General features: G+C 40.0%; 1 protein-coding gene across 9 annotated transcripts in view; it reads left to right on the top strand.

Annotated features, from left to right (window-relative positions):
• Anks1b (ankyrin repeat and sterile alpha motif domain containing 1B) overlaps positions 1–22,120 on the top strand; it is a 760,073-nt gene that overhangs the window by 325,497 nt on the left and 412,456 nt on the right. For all 9 annotated transcript variants that reach the window (XM_013350332.2, XM_013350331.2, XM_026784589.1 and 6 more), the window contains exons 11-12: positions 9,052–9,638; positions 11,284–11,353. In XM_013350332.2, coding sequence (XP_013205786.2) covers positions 9,052–9,638; positions 11,284–11,353 — 657 coding nt within the window. The remainder of the gene's footprint in view (positions 1–9,051; positions 9,639–11,283; positions 11,354–22,120) is intronic.

The following is a 22,120-nucleotide window of genomic DNA, read 5'->3' as shown; positions in this document are numbered from 1 at the left end:
TTGAAACAAATCCCTTTGCAAGGAACTGGAGTTTATATATTAAATATTGTCACATATTTTTGGAATTTTAGCTCAGTTTTTTTTACCTCAAGGAACGAAGGGAATGTAAATCCTGAATAGTTACCTCAATGGCTCATTGAGTGCCTGTCTGTCCTGAGATGCAAGGCAGTCGGAAAGGTTTTCTTAATAGCTGGGTAAAACTCGACATGCTAGTCAGAACACGTGAGCTCTGTGAATAGGGGAGCAGAAGGATGCGCTCCAGTTGGGTCCATACAAGTTCACATGATCATGATAATTAAAAGCTATGAGTAACACTCTTCCTAATTTATGATTACACCCAATATCCCTTAGGAACTTGATGGGAGATGAGGATCGGGTGTGTTTTAATGATTTAAATTCCTAACCTTCTTCAGTCAAAACAAGTTCATCTAAGATTTATATAAAAAAAAGTACTAAAATGGTCATTTTGCTTGATAATCTTTTTAACTAAATATCATAGGGTAGTTAGAACTCTTTAAAAATTACCAAAGCTCCTTGAATTTATTGTTTGCTTTCCATAAAATTATATTTGGGGAGAATCATATTTTAAAAGCCTTTACTTGATTCACATCTGTAGTTGAAGTTAAGCTCTCCTTTATCTGTATACTCAAATCGTTAGTAATGTGAATTGCTTCATTTATTACAAGGTACAAATTTGCATGACAAGTCAATTTATTAATAAACTACATTTTAGTAGAGTACAAGTCATTCAGAGTTATAGGAAAAACTTGTGGGTTCCACTGAAAATGCTTTTGAATGAAATGTTTATGAATATTCACTCTGTAATGCACATATTTTATTTCAAAGTCCTAGATCAGTCTAGGTACTCAGAGAGCGTTCCACAGCACACACACATAAAACATGGTCTGCTCCGGACACGAGGGCATTGCTTGTTCTCCGTTCAGGGTCATTATGAAATTATATGAGGTTCAAATCACTGGAAAAATATAAAAACTCTAAGCATGTATGCATTTAAAATTATATGACTATACAGAATACTCATATAATATCCATGTATTTATACATATTTAGTACAACGATCAGAAAGGCATCCTAAGTGTTCTAAAAGTAGGAGATTTCGACATCCTGTAGTCAAGCAAAGATTTCAAGAGGTCAGTCAATAAACGGAACCTGATAAAATGCATATGGCTTTGCATCCGCCATCTGAGAGCATATGGAAAGGTTTTGTTTGCCTGAGACAGTCTTACACAACCGAGGATGACCTCACCCTCGCTTTGTATCTAAGGATGAACCTGAACTCTTGATCGTCTTGCCTCCAACTGCTGGAATTACAGGCATGATCCACTTCACTTGGCCTGAGGATGAAACTTATCTCGTGAAACATGAAATTATAGAAATTGATTTTGTCTGTATTATAAGCCCAGGGATAGCCTCACCTACAATGGGCTAGGCCCTCCTCCGTGAATCACTAATTAAGAAAATACCTTATGGACAGATCTTACGGAGACGTTTTCTCAATGGAGGTTCCCTGCTTTCACATGACTCTGGCTTATGTCAAGTTGACATAAAACTAGCCAGGACAAACACATCTATAATCCCAGCAGTAGGGTGATGGGGGCAAGAATATCCAAAGCTGAAGGCAATCTTCAGTTAGGTACAAAACAAGTTCAAGCCTAGGGTACCTGAGACTTTTTTTTCCAAGAGGCAAAGTTCAAATAAAAAGGTATGACTAGGCCGTGTTAGGAATGAGAAGGGGATGTAACCACATATTATTAGAAAAGGATTCCTCAAGGCAAGGAAAGAAATGAGCAAGTTCACACCAGTGAATTCAATACCAAATTCAACCATCAAATTCTAAGTAGTGATAGCAAAGGCATCAAAATGTATACAAACTTCCAGTAGACCGACAGTAAAAGCGAATGGATGATTTAAACTCTCCCCACAAAAAGACAGAAGTCTAGATGATTTTAAAGGTAAAGTAAATAGAAGAGAAATGATTGAGCTTTGAGAGACTCTACAGAGAACTGAAGAGTTTCCACACCTGAACTGTGAGGCTGTCAGTCATTGTGGCAAACCTGAAGGTGGTGTAGCAAAGGTGACAGAAAAGGCTATTTTATCATAAATGTGGATGCAGAAATAGCAGAGAACCTGTTAAACCAGTGTGGAAGAATAGCAAGAAAGCTACCATCTGCACACTGAATCCCATCGGTGTCCCATGTGTCATGTGTTTTAGCGTTTCAAAAAATGTGTAAGCTTCATTCACTAACAACTTAAAGGCTAAAACCTACATCATCAGTAAGTATGGACATTCAATATAAACTCTCCATCTAACCAAAACCAGAGTTCATAGCAGCCTTGAAAGAACACCTTAAACATCCAAATATTTGACTTAAGCGATACCCATCAAAACCTAGAACAAACGTTATTTTAAAATTTTAAAAATTTACTTTTATTCGTGTGAGTGCGGGGTAGGTAGGTGTGGATGGCCTGCAGGAGTAAAAGTCAATTTTCTCTTTCTGCTATGTGGGTCCGAGGAACAGAGCTCTTGTCAGTAGGCTCAGCAGCAAGTGTCTTTACCCACTGAGCCATCTTGTAGGCCCCTAAAATGGTTTTGATTTATGGAAACAATCTGAAAAACTTGACATATCCCTGGTCTTCACTTTTGGAACTTCAGAGAACTTTTCCTATAGCCAAGTGCATTCATTTTTGGTTTTGTTTTGTTTATCAAGACACCAAGTACATTCTTAAGCACAGCAGCAACAAATCAGGAAATTAGCATTAATCTGTTGCTATTGTTAGTCCCGCGGACGCCACTCAAGTGTTGCTAGCATTCCCAGTAATACTGGCCTTGTGATGAAAGACCAGATGGGGTCAAATGTTGTGTTAGACTGTAATGCATTCTTCGTTTCCTTTAATTGGGAACTGTTCTCTCGTTCCTTCAGTTTTGTGTTGTGCACACCTTTAAAGGTTACAGGTAGATGACATTGTAGAATGACCTAGAAACAGGGCTTATCTGATATTTCTGGTTGACTAGACAGGTTATTCATCTTTTGTCAGGAAACTATAGAAATGATTCTGCATTTCTTGTATTGTGCCCTAGCTGATGAGAATGTAGTTTTGCTCCATTCTGTTATTGATGATAACAACGTTGATTATTTGATTAAAGTGGTACCACCTCCTAGATTTCCCATCATCAAATTAGTCTTTCTCTTCACACCAAGGACATATTTATTCTACAAGGAGGCAATTTGAAATTATTCCCCATTCCTATGCAAACTTTCAAAAAAATGTGTATGTTTTCATGAGCTTGTGGTTTTTTTTTCCCATTGTATTAAATGGGCTGTAATCCATTACTGTGATTATTTAATGGTTTCCTCAAATTATCTTCAATTTAACCAGTGGGAAGCCATTCAGGTGGAGTGTTCACACCCTGTTAGCGTGCGTCAAGCTCCTTCCTTGGTAGCACAGGACGTGCTGGACTCACCTTTCAATTTGTCTCTTTGCAACTGATCCCTGTAACTAAGAGAAAATATGATAGAAATCCAAATCTGGCCTTTACTTATTGCCATATCCATTTCTCAGGTCCTCCCAATGGATGCGGTTAGGTAATTGCTCTAAACACTTAATATACAAATGCATATTGACATCTGTCTGCCTGTCTTTCTCTGTGTCTTGAAAACAGGGCTTTTCTCATTCCAGTACATCACACTTCTGGATTATTCTCCATATTTGGAAAATCCCCCTTGAATAAAGAGAAACCTGACTTCTGTTATGCTTACTACAGTTATTTACTTGCTCCAGTGATTTTGAAACTAACCAGTTCTCCTTGTCCACTACCATCATCCAAATTCCAAAGGTTCAATTCTTCGTCAGTGATCCCTGTGTCTGCACAGTGTTAGCTCCTCAGAAAGACAGTCCCTTTTCACCTTCTAATGTACCTCTTTATTCTTTGAGTTTTTTTCCGTTGTTTTTGTTCGTTTGTTTGTTTTGTTTTTTGGTTTTTTGTTTTGCTTTGTTTTGTTCTTTCGAGACAAAACAAAACAGAGTTTCTCTGTAGCTTTGGAGCCTGTTCTGGAACTAGATCTTGTAGACCTAGCTGGCCTTGAATGCACAGAGATCCACCTGCCTCTGCCTCCCCAGTGCTGGGATGAAAGGCGTGTGCCACCACCTGATTAAACATACCTCTTTATACTTATCTCATTACCTTGTTATCTTAGCCCCATAACTTCATCCAAAACAAGACTGTTTCTTATTTGCCTATAGCTATGCCTTTTTCTGAAATGTAATAGCCAGGAGGAGTGATTTTGCCTTGGGCACTACAGAAATTGTGCCACCAAACACACTGAAAGTATTCTATATGTATTTGTGAAATCAATCAATCATTCCTACAAATACCAATATTAGCACTAAAGTCTCTAAAAATTAGATTTTTTTCTGAAGGGAAATGAAGTAACCTCATAGACAAAAGTTTGCTCTATAATAATAGCCACTTTTTTCCATAATTGGTTTTTATTCTAACATGAAATTTTTAATTTACTGTTATTCAGATATCTATGTAGGTGATAAAAATCGGGGACAGACGTGGGAAGGGGATTGTTCTGCTTACCACTAGACAGACTTTGGCTTTTCTTTGAAGTGCTAATTATTATCAGATTGGAATTCACACATATTTACTTTTATACCTTGGCACGAGAAGCCTACTTTCTTAAAAGAGAAGTATGAAATCAAATAAGACAAGTTATTAAAACAGTTTGATCTCTATCCTTTGCCTAAGTTTCATCTAAAGAGCATGGAGACCATGGGAGAGATGGTTGAAGGAGAGGGAAGAGGAAGTGAAGGGAGCAGAGAAAAATGTATAGCTCAATAAAATCAATAAAAAAAAATGTGTTTTTACACACAAAAAAAGAAATAGTAACAGAATGCAAAAGTCTCCAAAGTGTGCTTATAAAGGCGTTTAAATAAAAATAAAGTAAATAAATCTTACATAGTTACCGTGTCAAAACAAATCTTAATTTGATGTACAAACCCACTGGTTAATATTGCTTATTAATATTCCTTATAAATCATGGGACCCCTTTAGATTAAAATGTGTTTATTGTAATAATAGAAACATGCTATATTCTCTTGTTATATACAACTGAAATTTTCTGTTTCTTGCTGAGATCTGAATATTTGTATCCTCCTAAATACATAAGTCAACACCCTCACCCCCAAGGTGAAGATAATAAGAGCAGGGGACTTGGGAGTCTGAAGAGTCATGAGACCCACATCCTTAAGAGTGGGATTAGTGTCCCATAAAAGGCTCTCATCAGCCCCCTTCTGCCTCTTATAAGGTAAGGACACAGTTAGATGATGTAACTTATAAGTTACAGTTAGATGATGCCATCTATGAGGTAGAAAGTGGGGGACTCTTATCAGACAGCCTTCTGGTGTCTTCGTTTGCCTTGTCAGCCTCTAGAACTGTAATGAACACTCTTTGTCACTTGTAGGCTGTTCTATTCATAGGGTTTTGTTAGAGCAGCCCAATGGACTAAGATCTGTAACTTCGCTCAGTGGTCCCAACCCTTTTAGGTATGTACTATCGATATCATAATGTCTTGGATATGGAAATGGAAACACTGCAGGACTTTTTTAAAGAATGTATTGATCTTGGAAAAGTTGGCATTTCATGTGAGTGTATGACAACATACTAAGCCACCTCAAATTTGGTGGCTTGAAATAATAGGCATCGTTTAGCTCATGAATCCTGGTGTTTTCTTCCACCTTGGGCCACCTCAGCTCAACCTGGCAGCACTTACTGTTACTCCATGATCGCTTGCCATACAGGTCTGAGGTTGCTCTAGTTACCCAGGGTCAGACACCAGACAACTGGAGACCACCCTTCTGCTCTGCTGAACTGATCCCAGCTAGCCAATCTCAACCTCTTTTTCTCGGCTCTACTTGTTTCTTCCTATAGAAGCCAGGAAAAGGCACCCCGAAAATGTCCCTCTTCTTAGATTTTTAGTAATGGTCTATTTTTTTCAATGATAAACATTTTCCTGTATTGACTCCAGCATTCCTTAGGGGGTAAAAAAAAAAAAAACAAAACCACTGCATTTTAAAAGAACTGGATGGGTCCCTTCATCCTCTAGCAATTCAGCTGTGTGTTGGCAAGATTCCAAGAGCAGCTAGTTAAATGCAGAAGGCCTTTTAGACTGTCCACACCCCACATAGTGTTTGCTGCTCTATTATCGGCTAATGCAGGGCCCTTGGCCCCAGGGACAGTCTGTGTCTTGGACTGTGAGCAGGGGAAAGGTATAGCTATAGGGAGGGGTGTGGCATAGGGAGGGGTGTGGCTATAGCCAGGGATGGATAAATTTCCATCAGTCATTTCAGGTTTCAAATAAGTTTCTTCTTTTCTTTGATTTGAGTAACCTTTAAAATTTGACCCCTGAAACAAGCAAGAACTATTCCCCTACTCTGGGCAAATGTGTTTTCAGCTGTCGTGAGCTAAGGACTGTTATTCACTGGCTAAACCTACAAGCTGAGAACTAAATTCCCTTTCATTTAAGGAAGTGTCTGCTTGTGACTGGAGAGATTGGTCCATATGAATCACTCGAGAATATAATTATAGTCATTTTAGTCAAAAAACAGAGGTGACGGTAACCTTAAACCACCACTCACAAAATCCTTTAAACTTTAAATATAGTGTCCCTTAAATTCTCATTATTCTGGATAACTAACATGGTCAGAAACCCTTTTGACTAAGACTTATAGACCTTTTTCTGATAATGGGTCTTTCGACACTCTTCAATTTTCTTTCCAAACTAAACCACTTTAGCCTTTATAGTGACATTCGAAATGTAATTTTAAACTTCCTCCGTCCACAGTTCTTCCTTTTACCGTTCCCTGCCATTACTGTCATCTCCGAGCAGCCTGCTGGTGCAGGGAAGTGCAGTGGGGACTCCAAGTCTCCCAGGAAAAAGGAAGAGAAGATAAATAGGAAGAGGTTGCCAGGTCTTATTTCCTCCTAGTATTAGCCTGTCTCTGAGAAAAAGCACACACAGCCAACAAGACATTTCTGCTCTCTCTACTGTTCTTCCCATTCCAAAACTAGTCATGAAGAAGAAAACCATTGGCCCTTTCTTTTAAGAGCTCCCTTGATTATTTTCTTAGTAAGCCAATGCTAAATTATTCTTTTGTCTCAGTGGTATTGTGTACTCTAGCCAGCCTATGCTGGAGTCCCTACTAAGCACAGAAACTTCAACAAGCTAAGCTGTATGTTTGCTTTGACTTCTTAACAAGTAGACGTAAGGATCAATAAAGACTAGTCCTTAAAGAATTCCTGGTTGCCTTGTCCCAGCTGTGACCTCTGCCCCAAGAATGATCTGTTACAAGACGAATGGGAAATGCAGTTGACATAGGCCAGGATAACCGTTTGCGAAGGGATGAAGGTTTTATGCTACAACCAATATGGCTGTCACCATAGAAGTAGACGGATAAAAATTGCTTCTTGTTTGGATAGTTGGATCTCAATTCCTGGCGCTTTTCTTTCTTCTATTCTGGGGTGCGGTGGGATAGGTCTGGGTAGGAAAATATGGTCTCCTCGGGAAAACTTTAACATGAACCAACATGGGGTTTGGATATATGCAGAGCCAAGAAGAAACAGTCTTTTACCAGCTGCAGGGGAGAGAGAAGCCTGGAGGCCAAGGGCCTATGCGCAGTACCAAGAAGAGATCTGTGTGTACCAACTCTTGAACAAATGTCAGCCGAAATTCACTGTGATTTCTAGTGTTTCAAAAGTAGGAAAATTTGTTACTTTGTCCATAGATGTTTTTACCAGAAAGATCATGTTTATTGTTACTAACTAAATCACAAGGTTGCTATGAGGGTCAAATGAGAGAAGGGGAAAGTAACTCTCTATTCTGGGCCTAGGAGTTACCTATACTCATTCAATGTCACTTGTTAATTCATAAGCTCTTTGGGAATTGAGTTTTGTAATAATAATTAACTTTTTCAAAGTGTGGCTCAGCCAATCAGCTTATCGATCAATGTATTGTCAGTATGCCCCTCCTTGGATGTTTCTGACCTCACAAGACTAGGCTCTCGCCTATCACATAGCTTCAATCTTGGCAAATACTTACCGATTTCTATGAATTAATATTATCTCTGTAAAACAAGGTAAACTGTCTTCCTTTGCTAATTCCTGTGGATAAGTTTTTCCTCAATATCACTTTATCGGACAAATCAAGCTGTAAGAAAGAAGATAATGTGTTTTAAATCACAGAGAGGTTTTCATGTTTTATCTTAGAAACATTTCTAAGGCAATAAAAAAAAATCACCATTCTTTGATTTCTTTTATGCAAAGATCTAAAGGAACCAGAAGGTGTGAGGTTTCAGATGAGAAAGACAGAGAACAGCTCAGCGTCCTTTCTGTGGAAGGGTCGTGCCTCTGAGTGATGGTACAGACGTGCCACTCGCCTGGACTGAGACTGAAAATTCTCTTTCTGTTTAACTCATAAAATTGGAATACTATTATCTTAATACTTAAAGTACTACTTTCAGGATTATTTGTCTTAAATTTCTACTGAATATATTTCCCAGGATTTTACTTTTGAATGTAATTGACGAGAGAAGTGAAGATAGTTATCAGTTTGTACAATGCCAGCCTGATGGCCTACGGCATGATAAACACTAACTGTGAGGCCCGGGATATGGTTGTCCCACTTCAAGAAACCCAGTTTTGTTGATTTAATACCAAACATATACCCTTGAGACAAGAAGGATCTCTAGTCATGGTGTTGCTCAGCTTCTGCCTTTAAAATGAACCCTGAGGTACATCAGAGGCATTTAATTCAAACACATAAGGCTCCTCTTACAGACACATGTTCATGTGCACTTCATATGTAGCAGTATAGGATCATGGGCATTTCCTAAAGCAAAAATATGAAATCATGTAAATAAATCAACTGCCAGGGTATATAAAAGTCCGTAAATGCATTGCCACTGTCTCATGGCTTTCAGAGTCCTTTGCAAGCAAGGCCCCTGACAGCCTTTCTCCTCTTTCTACAGATGACCTCTCTCAACGGGAAGACGACGATCCGCCAAAAGAATATGATGCCGGGCAGTTTGCAGGCCTTCTCCACGGATCCTCTCCAGCCTGTGAGTCCCCTGAAAACCCTTTCCAACTGTATGGGAAAAGAAATCCGTGCGAAGATGGACAAGATGAAGCCAGTTTGGCAAGCAGCCCTCTGCCTTTCAAACCAACTGCAGTAGAAAATAAGTCAGAGACGGTGGTAAAGAAGATTAAACCCAAAGTGGTCAGTAGAACAATTTTCCACAAAAGAAGCCACCAAATCGAGAACCATACCATCGTTGGAACAAGAACGTCTCGGAGCGGATCCCGCAGCGGTGACCAGTGGGGTGCCAGCACAGGGGGCTTTGTGGAGAGAGCGTGTACTCTGGGGAGAATACGGTCGCTGCCTAAAGCCCTGATCGACATGCACTTATCCAAAAATGTCTCTAAGTCCGACTCTGATCTTATCGCCTACCCTTCCAAGGACAAAGCGAGGGTTAACTGGAGCGAGTCGTCCACGGCTGAACGCAGTTCTAAAGATAATTCCGAAAGGACGCCTTCGTTCACGTCCGAATGGGAAGAAGTAAGCCGAACTTTTATCGTTGCTCTTGGTACGGGCTTCAGAGTTGAATGGGATTTGGAGGAAAGGTGTTCTGTTTTTCAAAGCTTTCAGAAGCTGAAGTGGGAGGGGACGGGATGAGTAACGAACTCATCAGCTCCAACCGGAGGGGAAAGGTTCTGCGGATAATAGACAGTAATTTCACAGCAAGTGGAAAAATGAGCACATTTCCACACGCGTGGGGGACACTTTGTTTCCATAAAAATTGGTACCAAGCAGAAGTAATAAGTAGATATGAAGTACAGGAGAATGCTACCATCATGTCCCACAAGGCACTGACTATGGCTAACAGTTTGAAAAAAAAAATCTTATTTTGGAAGAAACAATTATTTTTCTCTATATTGTTATGCTACTTGCTAAACTTTTTCTTAGCGTGCCTTCCTTCTTATATCTTCAGAACAGATCCTTATGAGTCTAGCCTTAGTGGGAAAGCTGGCAGTCCTGACTCTTTCTCAAGAACCATGCTACAGATAGACATCATATAATATTTCCCGTTTGCAGCTCCCGGTGGCACATTAAAAGAGAAACGCATCTTGGGGTCAAGTCTCACTACTTCAGACTCCACTTAAAGACAAAGTCTTTAATCTGACAGAATTACTCAGAAAATAAAGGATCCTTTGTAAAACTATGCAATCTCTTTTTTCCCTGGGGGAAATCACATCATAAAATAGTAATGCTTCTTGCTGTTTCTTGAATTTCTTTAAAGAATGGACCAAGTCTCCATCAATAGTTCATTCTAATAGGTCACATTTTTGTTTCTGAAGAGAATATGCCAGGAAGATTTAGCTTTGAAGTACATGAGGTGACTATGGTAGTCTGAGAACCGGAACTAGACCTGACTCTGATAATGACTTTCTGAATTGGTCTGTTTGGGGGGAAAAAATCACTTGATGTCCCCGCATATTTTTCACGGTGAACAAACTAGAACACTTAAGTAGTTAATGTCCATTGTCCTTTTGAAACTTTCCATTTTGTTCAGGTGGCTAATATGAGGAAGGGGCAGTTTTCGATGTCTAGCATTGAGAGTTTGAGATCTAAATTCCAAACTTATATACTTATATTTTTTTATTAGTATATCCATTTTTAAAATTTTAACTCCAGAAATCTTGATTGGGATGCCTTCTTGTGAGGTAAGCTTAAAGCATTTAACTTACAGACTTAAATTGTTTTGATGACTGTATTCTTTAATTAATACCACCAACTGGCTTGTGGTTGCTCAAATCATTTAGTTAGAACTTGACTCCTTTAATCGTGTCCACAAACTGAAACCCACCTTCCCCAGTGAGTGCTCGTGACTTCTGGGAAAAGAAGGATGTAAACCTTGACAGTGAGCCCATCCTTAGCCCTTCTTTGTTTGGATTTAAGGAATTCATAGTTGCTAACTTAATGAGTTATCTATGCATAAAAATAGGCAAGTTGATAATTTATATATTTTTGAAAATCAAAGGATGTTTGCTTGCCTTTAAATCTTGGGCTATTGGTCTCTGAAGTTCAGTTTGCTGGAGTAGTAACACCAAGATAATATGCTTGTGGCACTTCACAGTTGTTTCTCAACGCAATGATGCAAATATAGGTAACAACCCACTTACATGGTTTTTACTTTTCACAGATTGACAAAATAATGAATTCTATTGATGTTGGAATCACAACAGTCAACAGTGAACTTGAAGAAATGAATGGTGAGAACATAAGTTAAAAAAAACTGTCTTCTGTGCTATGGTTAATCAGTCTGCTTAAGAAATAGGCAGAAAGTGATCAAAATCCTTAGACAATTTCACATTTTAAGATGAATAACAGTAAATTATTTCCTTTGGTTCTCAGATCCAACAGCCTAAAAACATCCACTGAGTGTATTGATTTGGCAAATTGAGAGTGTTTCCCATGTTGCTGTTTTACTATGTCAGTAAATATTAATTAATGAAGCTTCAACTTTAGGTGGAATGCAGCAGAAAACACTTCAGAGTGGTGTGAAATCTGATGATTTAATATGTGGCTTTTCACTTAGTGAAATATCCCGTTTATCCTGACAAACGTAATTAACAACTTGTATGTCTTAAACACCATTTGGCAAAAACTGTATGTCCTTCATCCTCTTCTACCCCTTACTGCCGAGGAGAGTACCTCTTGCGGAGTTCATTTACCATTACTATTTAATACGTCATATTTTTGTTTTCCTCTATACAATTACAACTCAAAGTAGAAGGCCATTTGAAGCTTTTTTGCCAACTTTTTGCTTACCACTGATAGATGATGCCAAATACCAGATATCTGTGCCTTTAAAACTTTAAGATTTCTTTAAAAACTTAAAGAAATTAATTAGATTTCATTGTCAGAGCACAGCCTCAGGTGAGTTGAATAAGGAACTTGCCTAGCAAACAAGATTTTAGGGGGTACAAAACAACATCGTCGTCAAAATGCAAAGTATTTTAATAAAATATTTAAAAATTTCAAAATTAATAGTTCAAATCAATGGAGAACAAATTTAAATAAAGACAAGCTACCAGTGCACTGGGATAATTTTCAAGTCTCCTACTGTGATTCCCAGATTGGCTAAGAGGAGCCACTGCCTTGTCAGGGAACTGGCAGAACCACGGGCTTTGACAAATCACGTGCTGCTTAGCTCTCAGAGCTGCAGGATGTTGTGCAGCCATTGAGGGGTGTTATTGCTCCTCCCCAAGCAAGCCAGGTTGTCACTCAGTGGTGTGTAGGAGGAGGCCGCTTATCATTTCCTGGCCACCCAGACTCCCGAAATAATCACACAGAAACTACATTATTTGAAACACTGCTTGGCCATTGACTTTAGTGTATTTTAAGCAAGCTCTTACATATTAGATTAACCCATTTCTATTATTTTATATTTTACCACGACCAAGGCCTACCAGCAAAGTTCTGGCTGGCAGCTTGTGTCTTTCTCCTCCAGCGCCTCCATGGCTTCTCACAGATTCCGCCTTGTTTCTCCCAGCATTCAGTTTAGTTTTCCCCGCCTAGCTAATTCTGCCTTGCTATAAGCCAAAGGAGTTTCTCTATTTATTAACCAATAAAAGCAGCACATAGACAGAAGGACCTCCCACACCAGTGGTGCAGATGAAACAGTGGTGCAGCTTGCCTGCAGCCTAGTCGCATGTCAGGTAAGATGAGAGTGGGGTGGCTAACTGTGTTGGGAGAGTAGGGACCCTCTTCCTGCTCAACCACAAACTTCCTCTGCCCATCAGATCCTTCCCCATCGTGTTACTGCCTGAGATTGAAATTCTATATTAGATCACTCTATACCTAAGTCAGTATCCTTGGAGATTGGGAGCAAGCACCAAGAAATGCATATGACTTTAAACCTTGATACAAGGTGAGTCTAGAGCCCCCACAGGTAGTTCTATAGCATAATGACCATTTCCGTGTTAAACAGGAAGAGTGGAAATAATATACCTTGCATAGCAAAGGCGTAAATTTCATAGCAAAAGCACATCCATGTGCCACACACACACACACCAAATTTTTAAAAAGTCTGATGTCTTGTTTCAACATGCTCAATTGCCGTATTTGAAACATTACAAAAGGGCTCCAATCTTACCGTCCTTAAAATGATGAAGCAAACCCGACATTTCAGTATTAAACCAATCCACAGACTGTCCCCTCGGTTTTCTTTCCGTGTCTACTTTTGGTGTCCCACCCCCACCTTTATTTACTAGTTTCTGCAACGGCATTGAAAGGAGAGTGGAGACCGCTCAGAGAGTCATTACTATTGACAAAGCCTGGCTCTGCAGGTGCATTAGTTCTGCCTCTTAATTACACACCAATTATCTGCTAAGTGATTGGCCATAGCATGTAACATTCCAACTGGTCCTTAGGCTGGTTATAAATCACAGCTATAGCAGCCTGCTGCCCCCACCCACCTGCACACACACTAAATCCAGATTTTTTTTCTAGAGGAGTGCTAGCCACCCTATGAAGATGTCATGCCACAAATAACGTTTTGGGTAAGGAGTGTGGGCGAGAATCACATAGTGAAATGAAAGTCAGATAGAAAGACACTGCTGACTATCACTGCTGTCTACTAGCCGCTCGATCTTGGGGCACTTAAAATGAAGACACTAATGTAGGATTGGGGTAGAGTCATAGGCAGGAGCATATGGTGCCAGATGCGTGCAGATGTGTGTTAAATTCTAGCTCTCACCTTGAGCTACCATGAGGAAGATTGTGTTTAACGTGATAAATATAGAAAATAATAACAATAACAATTCTAATAATACCTCTACGCCTTTTGTAAAGTATCTTATGATATTAACTAGTCTTATAATCTTAACATTAAATTTTCTATAATCCCCGGAACTGTCATAGTTTCTCAACTGAAATAAAAATCCACTAGACAACTCATAGACAACCAGAGAAGGCCAGTTACCTTAGGGAAAATTAAAATGTCCAGAGAACCCTGACAAAGAAAAGAGGAAAATATCTATTGATTGAGTGAGTGAGAAGAAATACTATATTCGACAGTATAGATTATCAGGCCTTATAATTTAGCTTGGGAAGGCCAGTGAAGTGTCAGTGCTGGACATTAATAAAGGTCGTGAGCATTTGTGACATCAGTTGCTTAAAAACTCAGAGGGTGATTTCACGAATAAACTAAGTAGTGGAGATGCTTGAGGGAGCAGCATAGACACCCCCATGCTTGCTCCCACGAGGTCTGCTTCAGCACTTTTAAGTGCCCCCCTCCCCAATATCAAGTATTTACATATTTACAGTTGCAGACCAGGAAGAAAGTTGGATATTTCATCATCAGTCCTAAAATCTGAGACGGCTCAGCTGGGAACTCTGTGTGACTCGCATGGCAATAGTTCTGCTCAGTGAAACCAGGTTTCTGAGGGGCCAAACTCCTCGCTGATTATATAGTCATTTGAAACATAGCCAGCAAGCTCAGCTGTCCGAGACTGAGGTAGAAATAAAACCAAATGAAATTGACTGAATTTATTCTCGCTCGGCCCTCAGGTTCTTACTTCGCACGCACAAGCATGGCATTTTCGCAGGCTTGTCTGGTTTCCCACTTGAAGCCAGATTCAGATGCAGACAGATGAGGCCTGGCAGTAGGGTGCAATGGTACTGACCACCTTGCGCCCTCCACACCCGCTTGTTTGGTGCTGTTGGACATGTGATGAAACAGTGGGTCCTGCATCATCGTGTCTGTACGTGCTAGGCTTGCAAGTGTGGTATTCTTGCTGAGTCTGGGTTTTGAAATTAGATTGCCCTGGCTTCAAATTCCAACTTTTCAACTGACTGATGTTGTGGCCTCTTTGATATAAACTTCCTCACCTATCAATTCAGGTTTTTAACAGCCCCCTCATAAGACTACTACGAGATTATACGCTGTTCTGCTGTAGCCTAGAATGTAGCAGGTGATGAACGAAATGTAAATCCTCTTGTCTTCTTTTTTTTATTTATTTATTATGCATACAATACTGTCTTGTGTATATGCCTGAAGGCCAGAAGAGGGCACCAGACCTCATTACAGATGGTTGTGAGCCACCATGTGGTTGCTGGGAATTGAACTCAGGACCTTTGGAAGAGCAGGCAATGCTCTTAACCTCTGAGCCATCTCTCCAGCCCCTCCTCTTGTCTTCTTATCTAAGCATGCATGACTTACCTTTCTCGTTAGAGCACGCGCTCACACACACACACACACACACACACACACACACACACACACACAGAAAGACATTTGGAGAATCTGACTTGTCTTTCTGACCCATGACGATTGTAGCTGGAGTGTAAGGAAGCAGCCTCCCAGCAGGTTATATGTGGAACTGTCCTTTGACTTTATTAGTGAGTCATTGCCCTTGTCACAAGGAAGCTTTACTTCTTTAAATTCTCGCACTTTCTTCCTAAATTGGCGTATGGGTTTGGCAACCGACCACTGTTCATAGAGCTGTGTCGTCTGCAGCTTCTTCTGGGTGTACTGACAATTTGCTCATCTCATCTCGGACATGCCATCAGTTTACGATTGTAATAATTGATAGATGGTTAACATGAAGAATATTTTTTCTCCAAAAAAAAAAAATTCTCACACTTTCCAAGGATCTGTTATAGTCCTCTTGATGAGACTGATATCCACTTAAGTGGCAGTGACAGCCACCTCTTGGGGGTGTTTCTGTTGTCACACAACAAATACAGAGAATAACCAAGCACTAGACGTTACAATACAAAGCAGCTTGTAAGTACCTCCTACCTCTAAATAATTTCCATTCAGATAAACCGACTGCCAATGGGTTAATAGATGGATGGATGGTGTTAGGTTGAAATTCTGTGACTGAAAATAGCATTTTATTAAGCTGTATTTTCGTGTTTATTTATTTAGTGTGTGTTTGTGTGTGTAAGTGCATATGTATGTGCATATGTGTATGTACATGTGCATATGTGTGTGTGCTGTGTGTGGTTTGTATGTGTCTCTGTGTGCATGTGTGTTGTGTGTGTATATCTGTGTGTGAGTTTGCATGTAGGTATGTGTACATATACAGTTCAGAGGTCAACTTGCTGAAATCATATTCAGTTCCCTGTGGTTCCTAGGGACCAAACTCAACTCAGCCAGCCTTTTGAGAAGCATCTCCACCCACTAAGCCATAAATATGTTTGGGGGACGAGAGGTGACTCAGTGGTTGGGATAGAGGTGACTCAGTGGTTGGGATCACTGGCTGATTTTGCAGAGAACCTGGAGTTGGTTCCCAGAAACACGTGACATCTCCTAACCAGCTGCAACTCCAATCCCAGGGATCTGGCATTTTCCTTCAACCTCCAAACACCAGGCAGATACATGGTACATACACACAATATAGAAAAATATATACATAAAATAAAAATAACTTTAAAATACATTTTAAGGATGCATTTTATATCCTACAAGTTAAGTGGCATCTGGGAAGAAGAAACTAGCATTTTATCTCCTGAAAAAATTCATCCAAGTTTTAGTTACAAATGAAAATTGCTCAGATGAGGGTGTAAAGAATTTGCACACAGAGTACACTGTATTTGGGATAAAAGAACTTTAGGTCATTTATTGGAAAGTGCATAGTTCTGACAGCAAAGATGACTTACTTACTCCTTGGTAAAGGCTAATCATCACCCTAAGGTAGGCTTTACAGAGCCCCAAGTCGCTCCCAGAGGACAAGCCCAGTGCCGAGATGTGCCAGGGAGCCACAGCCCTCACTGTGCCCCTTGCTTGGGAAGGGAGTGCCCACACCCACAGCTGATAATGCCTGAGAGCTCAGCTGATGATCTGGGAGTCGCTCCTTTTCAGAGGAAGAGTTTTCTTTGCCTCCAGGAATGTTCGCTTCCCCATGAACCGTTAACTGAGCATAAAAGCCTCTCTGTGAAATGCTCTGCCACCAGCATGTTTTATTTTTGATTTTATTTCTCTTTACAGCACTATTTTTAATAAAACCAACTGGGGAAGGTGGGTAGTGGAATACATTAGCAGACAAGCACACTATTTTATCCAAACCCGGAGATTTATTTTTATTGTTATTTTATGTAACACTTCACTGAATGATTTAGTCATGTAGTTTGGGAGGGGTTAAACCAAAGGAATCACTTAATAACAGAATATTGAGGTAAGAATTTGAGTTAGTAGTCGCTAATCAAGACGTCTTGTTTCCTAAGCCTAATTGTGCTTGGCACAGCAGACACCAGAATTAGTGCCATACATCCCCAGTAGTTCTTTAAAAGTAAAGTAACTTGTACATAGATGTTTTGAGTGTTAGGGTGTGGCTTTCTTCCTCTCATTTTGAAATTGCATATGATGGCCAAAGGTGGGATTAGACATTCCATAAGTGTGGAAGAGTTGATAATGTTCTGTGGCCTGCACTTTTTATAATGTGTCAGTTGTTAATAAATAAAACAATGAGTATACGTTGCTACAGTTCAACGAAATATTAAGTCCTCCAGAAGAGACCTGGAAGGTTGAACGTGTGCCATCAGCCACCTGTACTGGAATATTTCCCGGAGCATCTCTGATCAGAACTAAATCAGTATCAGCCAACCCCTGCTTACATATTTCCTAGGATGATAAGCCTATTTTTTAAGAGGGAATATAGGGGCTGGAGAGATGGCTCAATGGTTAAGAGAACTGACTGCTCTTCCAGAGGACTTGGGTTCAATTCCCAGCACCCACATGGCTGCTCATAACTTGTCTATGACTTCAGTTTCAGGGGACCTGACACCCATGGCAAAACACTAATGTGCATAAAACATAAAGAGAACAGTCGGTGTTATAAAATATAAAGAGAGAATATACTCTTTCACTATAACAGTCGGTGTTATTATTTGTTACTATTGTGTATGCATGTGTGTGCACATGAGCACACTTGTTCGTGTTCATGCTGGTGTGTGTGTGTGAGTGTGAGTGTGCGTGTGTGTGTGTACGTGACTTAGGTGCACGTGGAGAACAGAGGACAACCTCACGTACTAGTCCTCAGGCACCACCCATGATTTGTTACTGTTTGTTTGTTTTAATTTAGATTTTGAGACAGGCTCTCTCTAGAGTGGGACTCATCTGGGAGGCAAGGCAGTGGGCCCACAAGCACTCAGATCTGCCTGTTTTCCCCTCCAGAGAGCTGAGATTAGATGCACACACCGTCACACACCACACTCTGCTTTTTTTTGGAGCGGGGGTATGGGTATTAAGTGTCAAACTCAGGTCCTTGCACTTGCATGTCAAGCACTTCTTTGACCGAACTGCTGCTTCAGACCCCTCAAAGCTCATTCTGTTGGGTCTTGATCTTAGATAAAGGACAAGAAGCAATACTGTTCTGACAGTTTAGAAGTTCCAATGAAAAGTAAAGTGGTTGCTTTTCTAGTATATAGTCAATCTTAAGAGATGACATCTCCCGTCCTTAATTTCTCTTTTCCATTTTAGTCTTTTGAAAGAAAAAAAAAATCAAGGCATGAATAAAAGTCCATTCTTTTCAACATATGTTACTTGATGTTATATTTATCTTGAAAAGATAGTAATGAATGTAGCATAAATTCATGTTTTCAAAATATATTATCTGTCTAGCTACCCATATGGGATTCCATGAAAGGAGAGGCTAGGATGAAAACAGACACCAGACTAACCCTGAAGGTTTTAAGAAGGGAAAACAAAGGGGAGATAAGGAAACATGAGATTTTGACAAAATAATCTATGAAAATGAAGATTGCAAAAGTGTGTGTGTGCATGTGTACTTGCTTGTGTGCATGAATGAGTGTGTGGTGTGTGTGTACGTGTGTGCATGCACATGCACGTGTGTGTGTGTGTGCATGCCTTGAGGAACGCTTTGATATTTAATAGAAAAACCTCTTGCTCATCTACAATGGACAGTTGCAAGTAGTCTATATAGACAATTTAAAAATAATAGCCTGACAGGTGGCATCCATTTATACTGAAGGGGTGTGTTAGTATCTAGGCATTGTACTATTAGCAAAATAAGAGGTCAAAGTGAAAGTAATTTGAAAATACATGGTCTAATTTCAACAGTCATAGCCCAACAAGGATATATGCAAAAGCATTGACAGTTTCTACCTCTTGGTAAGATTGCCAATGATTTTGATTTTTTTGCCTTTTTCTTCTAAAAGTTCTGAAATTTTTTCAGAGAATGTGCATTATTTTTATTTATTGTTAAACTGTGGTGGTGGTGCACACCTTTAGTTCCAACACTCCAAACTGTTCTCTGTTTGTTCGGGGCCAGCCTGGTCTACAGCCTGGTCTGGTTCGACTTCCAGAACAGACTGCAAAGCAACAGAGAAACAGAGAAACCCTGTCTTGGAAAAAAAAAAGTGTAATGACAAACAGAGGAGGGAGATACAGATACACAAGAGAAAAACATTCATATTTGAATGAAATTCTACAGTTATCTGTGCTAATAACTTGATAGCTATTTGATATTTGAATTCTGTTAATGAACACATAATCAAGTATTTTTATCAGATTTGAATTCAAGTGGGTGTGAGTAGCTTCAATAAAAGGATTCATTAGCTTGCTTATGTTTCATTTTTATGTCACAATTTTAATTTACAGAACAATTTTAAGACAGACTTTATCCATAACCCAGTGTTGATCACAGCAACACATTCTTTGACCCGTGTCCTAGTGTAAGGGTCTTCACGTTTTTATCCACGTCCACCTTCACCTTTTCATCTCAATGTTGATTCTGTAGATAGAACAGAATTGAAGTATGGGCAGCAGACTGACATTGGCAGTCACTGGGAGGGTTAGCAAAGGATCTAATTTTAATAGTGATGATGGTGGTGATGGTGATGATGGTGATGATGATGATGATGGTGATGATGATGATGGTGATGATGGCGGTGGTGATGGTGATGGTGATGATGATGATGGTGATGATGATGATGATGGTGATGATGATGATGATGGTGATGATGGTGATGATGGTGGTGATGTTGATGATGGTGATGATGGTGATGATGATGTTGATGATGATTTGATAAATGGTATATGAAAGTGAATATTGTTGAATTCTGGAGGCACACCAGTCTGTGATGGCTGAGTAGGTGCTTGCCAATGTTTTCTATGGATTTCACTTCCTCGTCTAGGAAATGGTTCTCCAGAAAGTCACAGAAATGTCAACCTGTGTGAGTATACAAATCCAAAAACCCCAGTGCAAATCCTTCTCCAGGGCATGAAAAAGGCTCCCATGGGTTACCCACTCATCCTGATCCAGTGACTACATCCTGGAAAATGACACAGCCACCCAGGCTCTGCATTTTCAGGAGGAGGCTGACTTCCCTGCACTTCTGCTCTTCCAGCTTAAGGAAGAAATGCCCTGGTTTTATCAAAGTCATATCATGGAGGTCCAAAAAAGAAACCCAGGTACAGGTAGGAGACCTAGAGATGACCATTTGATCATGCAGGTGACTATATCTTGGCAGAATGAGTCATGGAACTCATTGTTTGCAGACAAAGAAACCAGCCACAGAAAGCGGTGGAGGGCAGGATTGATGAGATGGCTCCAGATGAAAGTACTCAGCACTGGGCATGGTGGAAGGAGAGAAGTGGCTCCCTCAAGCTGCCTTCCGATCACCTCTCAGCTACCCCAGCACATATCCTCCCTTCGCCCAATAAATAAATAGAAGAAGGAAGAGGAGGAGACAGACGAGGAGGAAGAAGAGAGGAGAGGAGGGGGATAGGACAGGTCAAGACAGGAAAGGTACTGAAGCAGGAGATAGGCAGGAACATGGCCTAGAGGTGGGACCAAATAGGAGAGTGAGAATTGGAGGCTGGGAGAGATGGAAAAGAGATACTAGGGATGCCAGGTAAAACCAAACATTGTTGAAACAAGACTTCTGGTCTCCAGGCATCTGCTCCTCTGGTACAGTTTTAGTGTTTGTACATATACTCCCTGTTTCTTCAAGGTTTGGAGATGCCTAGTTTATCCTCAGAAGGCATAAGGAATTGCCATGATTTTCTTCATAAAATCTTCTATTGGCAGCTCCAGTTAAACCACAGACTTCTTTTTTTAAATTGATTTTATTGAACTATACATTTTTCTCTGCTCCCCTCCCTGCCTCTCCCCTACCCCTTTCACCCTTCCCCCAAGGTCCCCATGCTCCCATTTACTCAGGAGATCTTGTCTTTTTCTACTTCTTATGTAGATTAGATCTATGTATATCTCTCTTAGGGTCCTCGTTGTTGTCTAGGTTCTCTGGGATTGTTATTTGTGGGATGGTTTTCTTTGCTTTATGTCTAAAAGCCGCTTATGAATGAGTACATGTGATATTTGTCTTTCTGGGTCTGGGTTACCTCACTCAATATGATGTTTTCTAGATCCATCTATTTGCCCGCAAATTTCAATATGTCATTATTTTTTCTACTGTCTAGTACTCCATTGTGTAAATGTACCACATTTTCCTTATCAATTCTTTGGTCGAGGGGCATTTATGTTGTTTCCAGGTTCTGCTTATGACAAACAATGTTGCTATGAAGATAATTGAACACATGTCTTTGTGCCACGATTGAGCATCCTTTGGGTATAAAACCAAAAGTGGTATTGATGGGTCTTGAAGAAGGTTGTTTCTAATTTTCTGAGAAATCGCCATACCGATATCCAAAGAATCTGTACCAATTTGCTCTCCCACCAGCAATACAGGAGTGTTCCCTTTACGCCACAACCTCTCCAACATCTTGGCTATTCTTACAGGTATAAGATGGAATCTCAGAGTTGTTTTGATTTGCATTTCTCTGATGACTAAGGATGTTGAGCATTTTCTTAAGTGTCTTTCAGCCATTCTATATTTCTCTGTTGAGAGTTCTCTGTTGAGGTCTGTACTCCATTTTTTTTTTACTGGACTATTTATTTGTTCTTTTGATGACCAATTTCTTGAGTTCTTTGTATATTTTGGAGATAAGATCTCTGTCTTATGTGGGGTTGTTGAAGATTTTTTTCCCATTATGTAGGCTGCTGTTTTGT

This window comes from Microtus ochrogaster, chromosome 24, assembly GCF_000317375.1.
Source record: "Microtus ochrogaster isolate Prairie Vole_2 chromosome 24, MicOch1.0, whole genome shotgun sequence".
In the NCBI taxonomy this organism is placed as follows: Eukaryota; Metazoa; Chordata; class Mammalia; order Rodentia; family Cricetidae; genus Microtus; species Microtus ochrogaster.
This window is presented reverse-complemented; position numbering and strand designations above follow the sequence as displayed.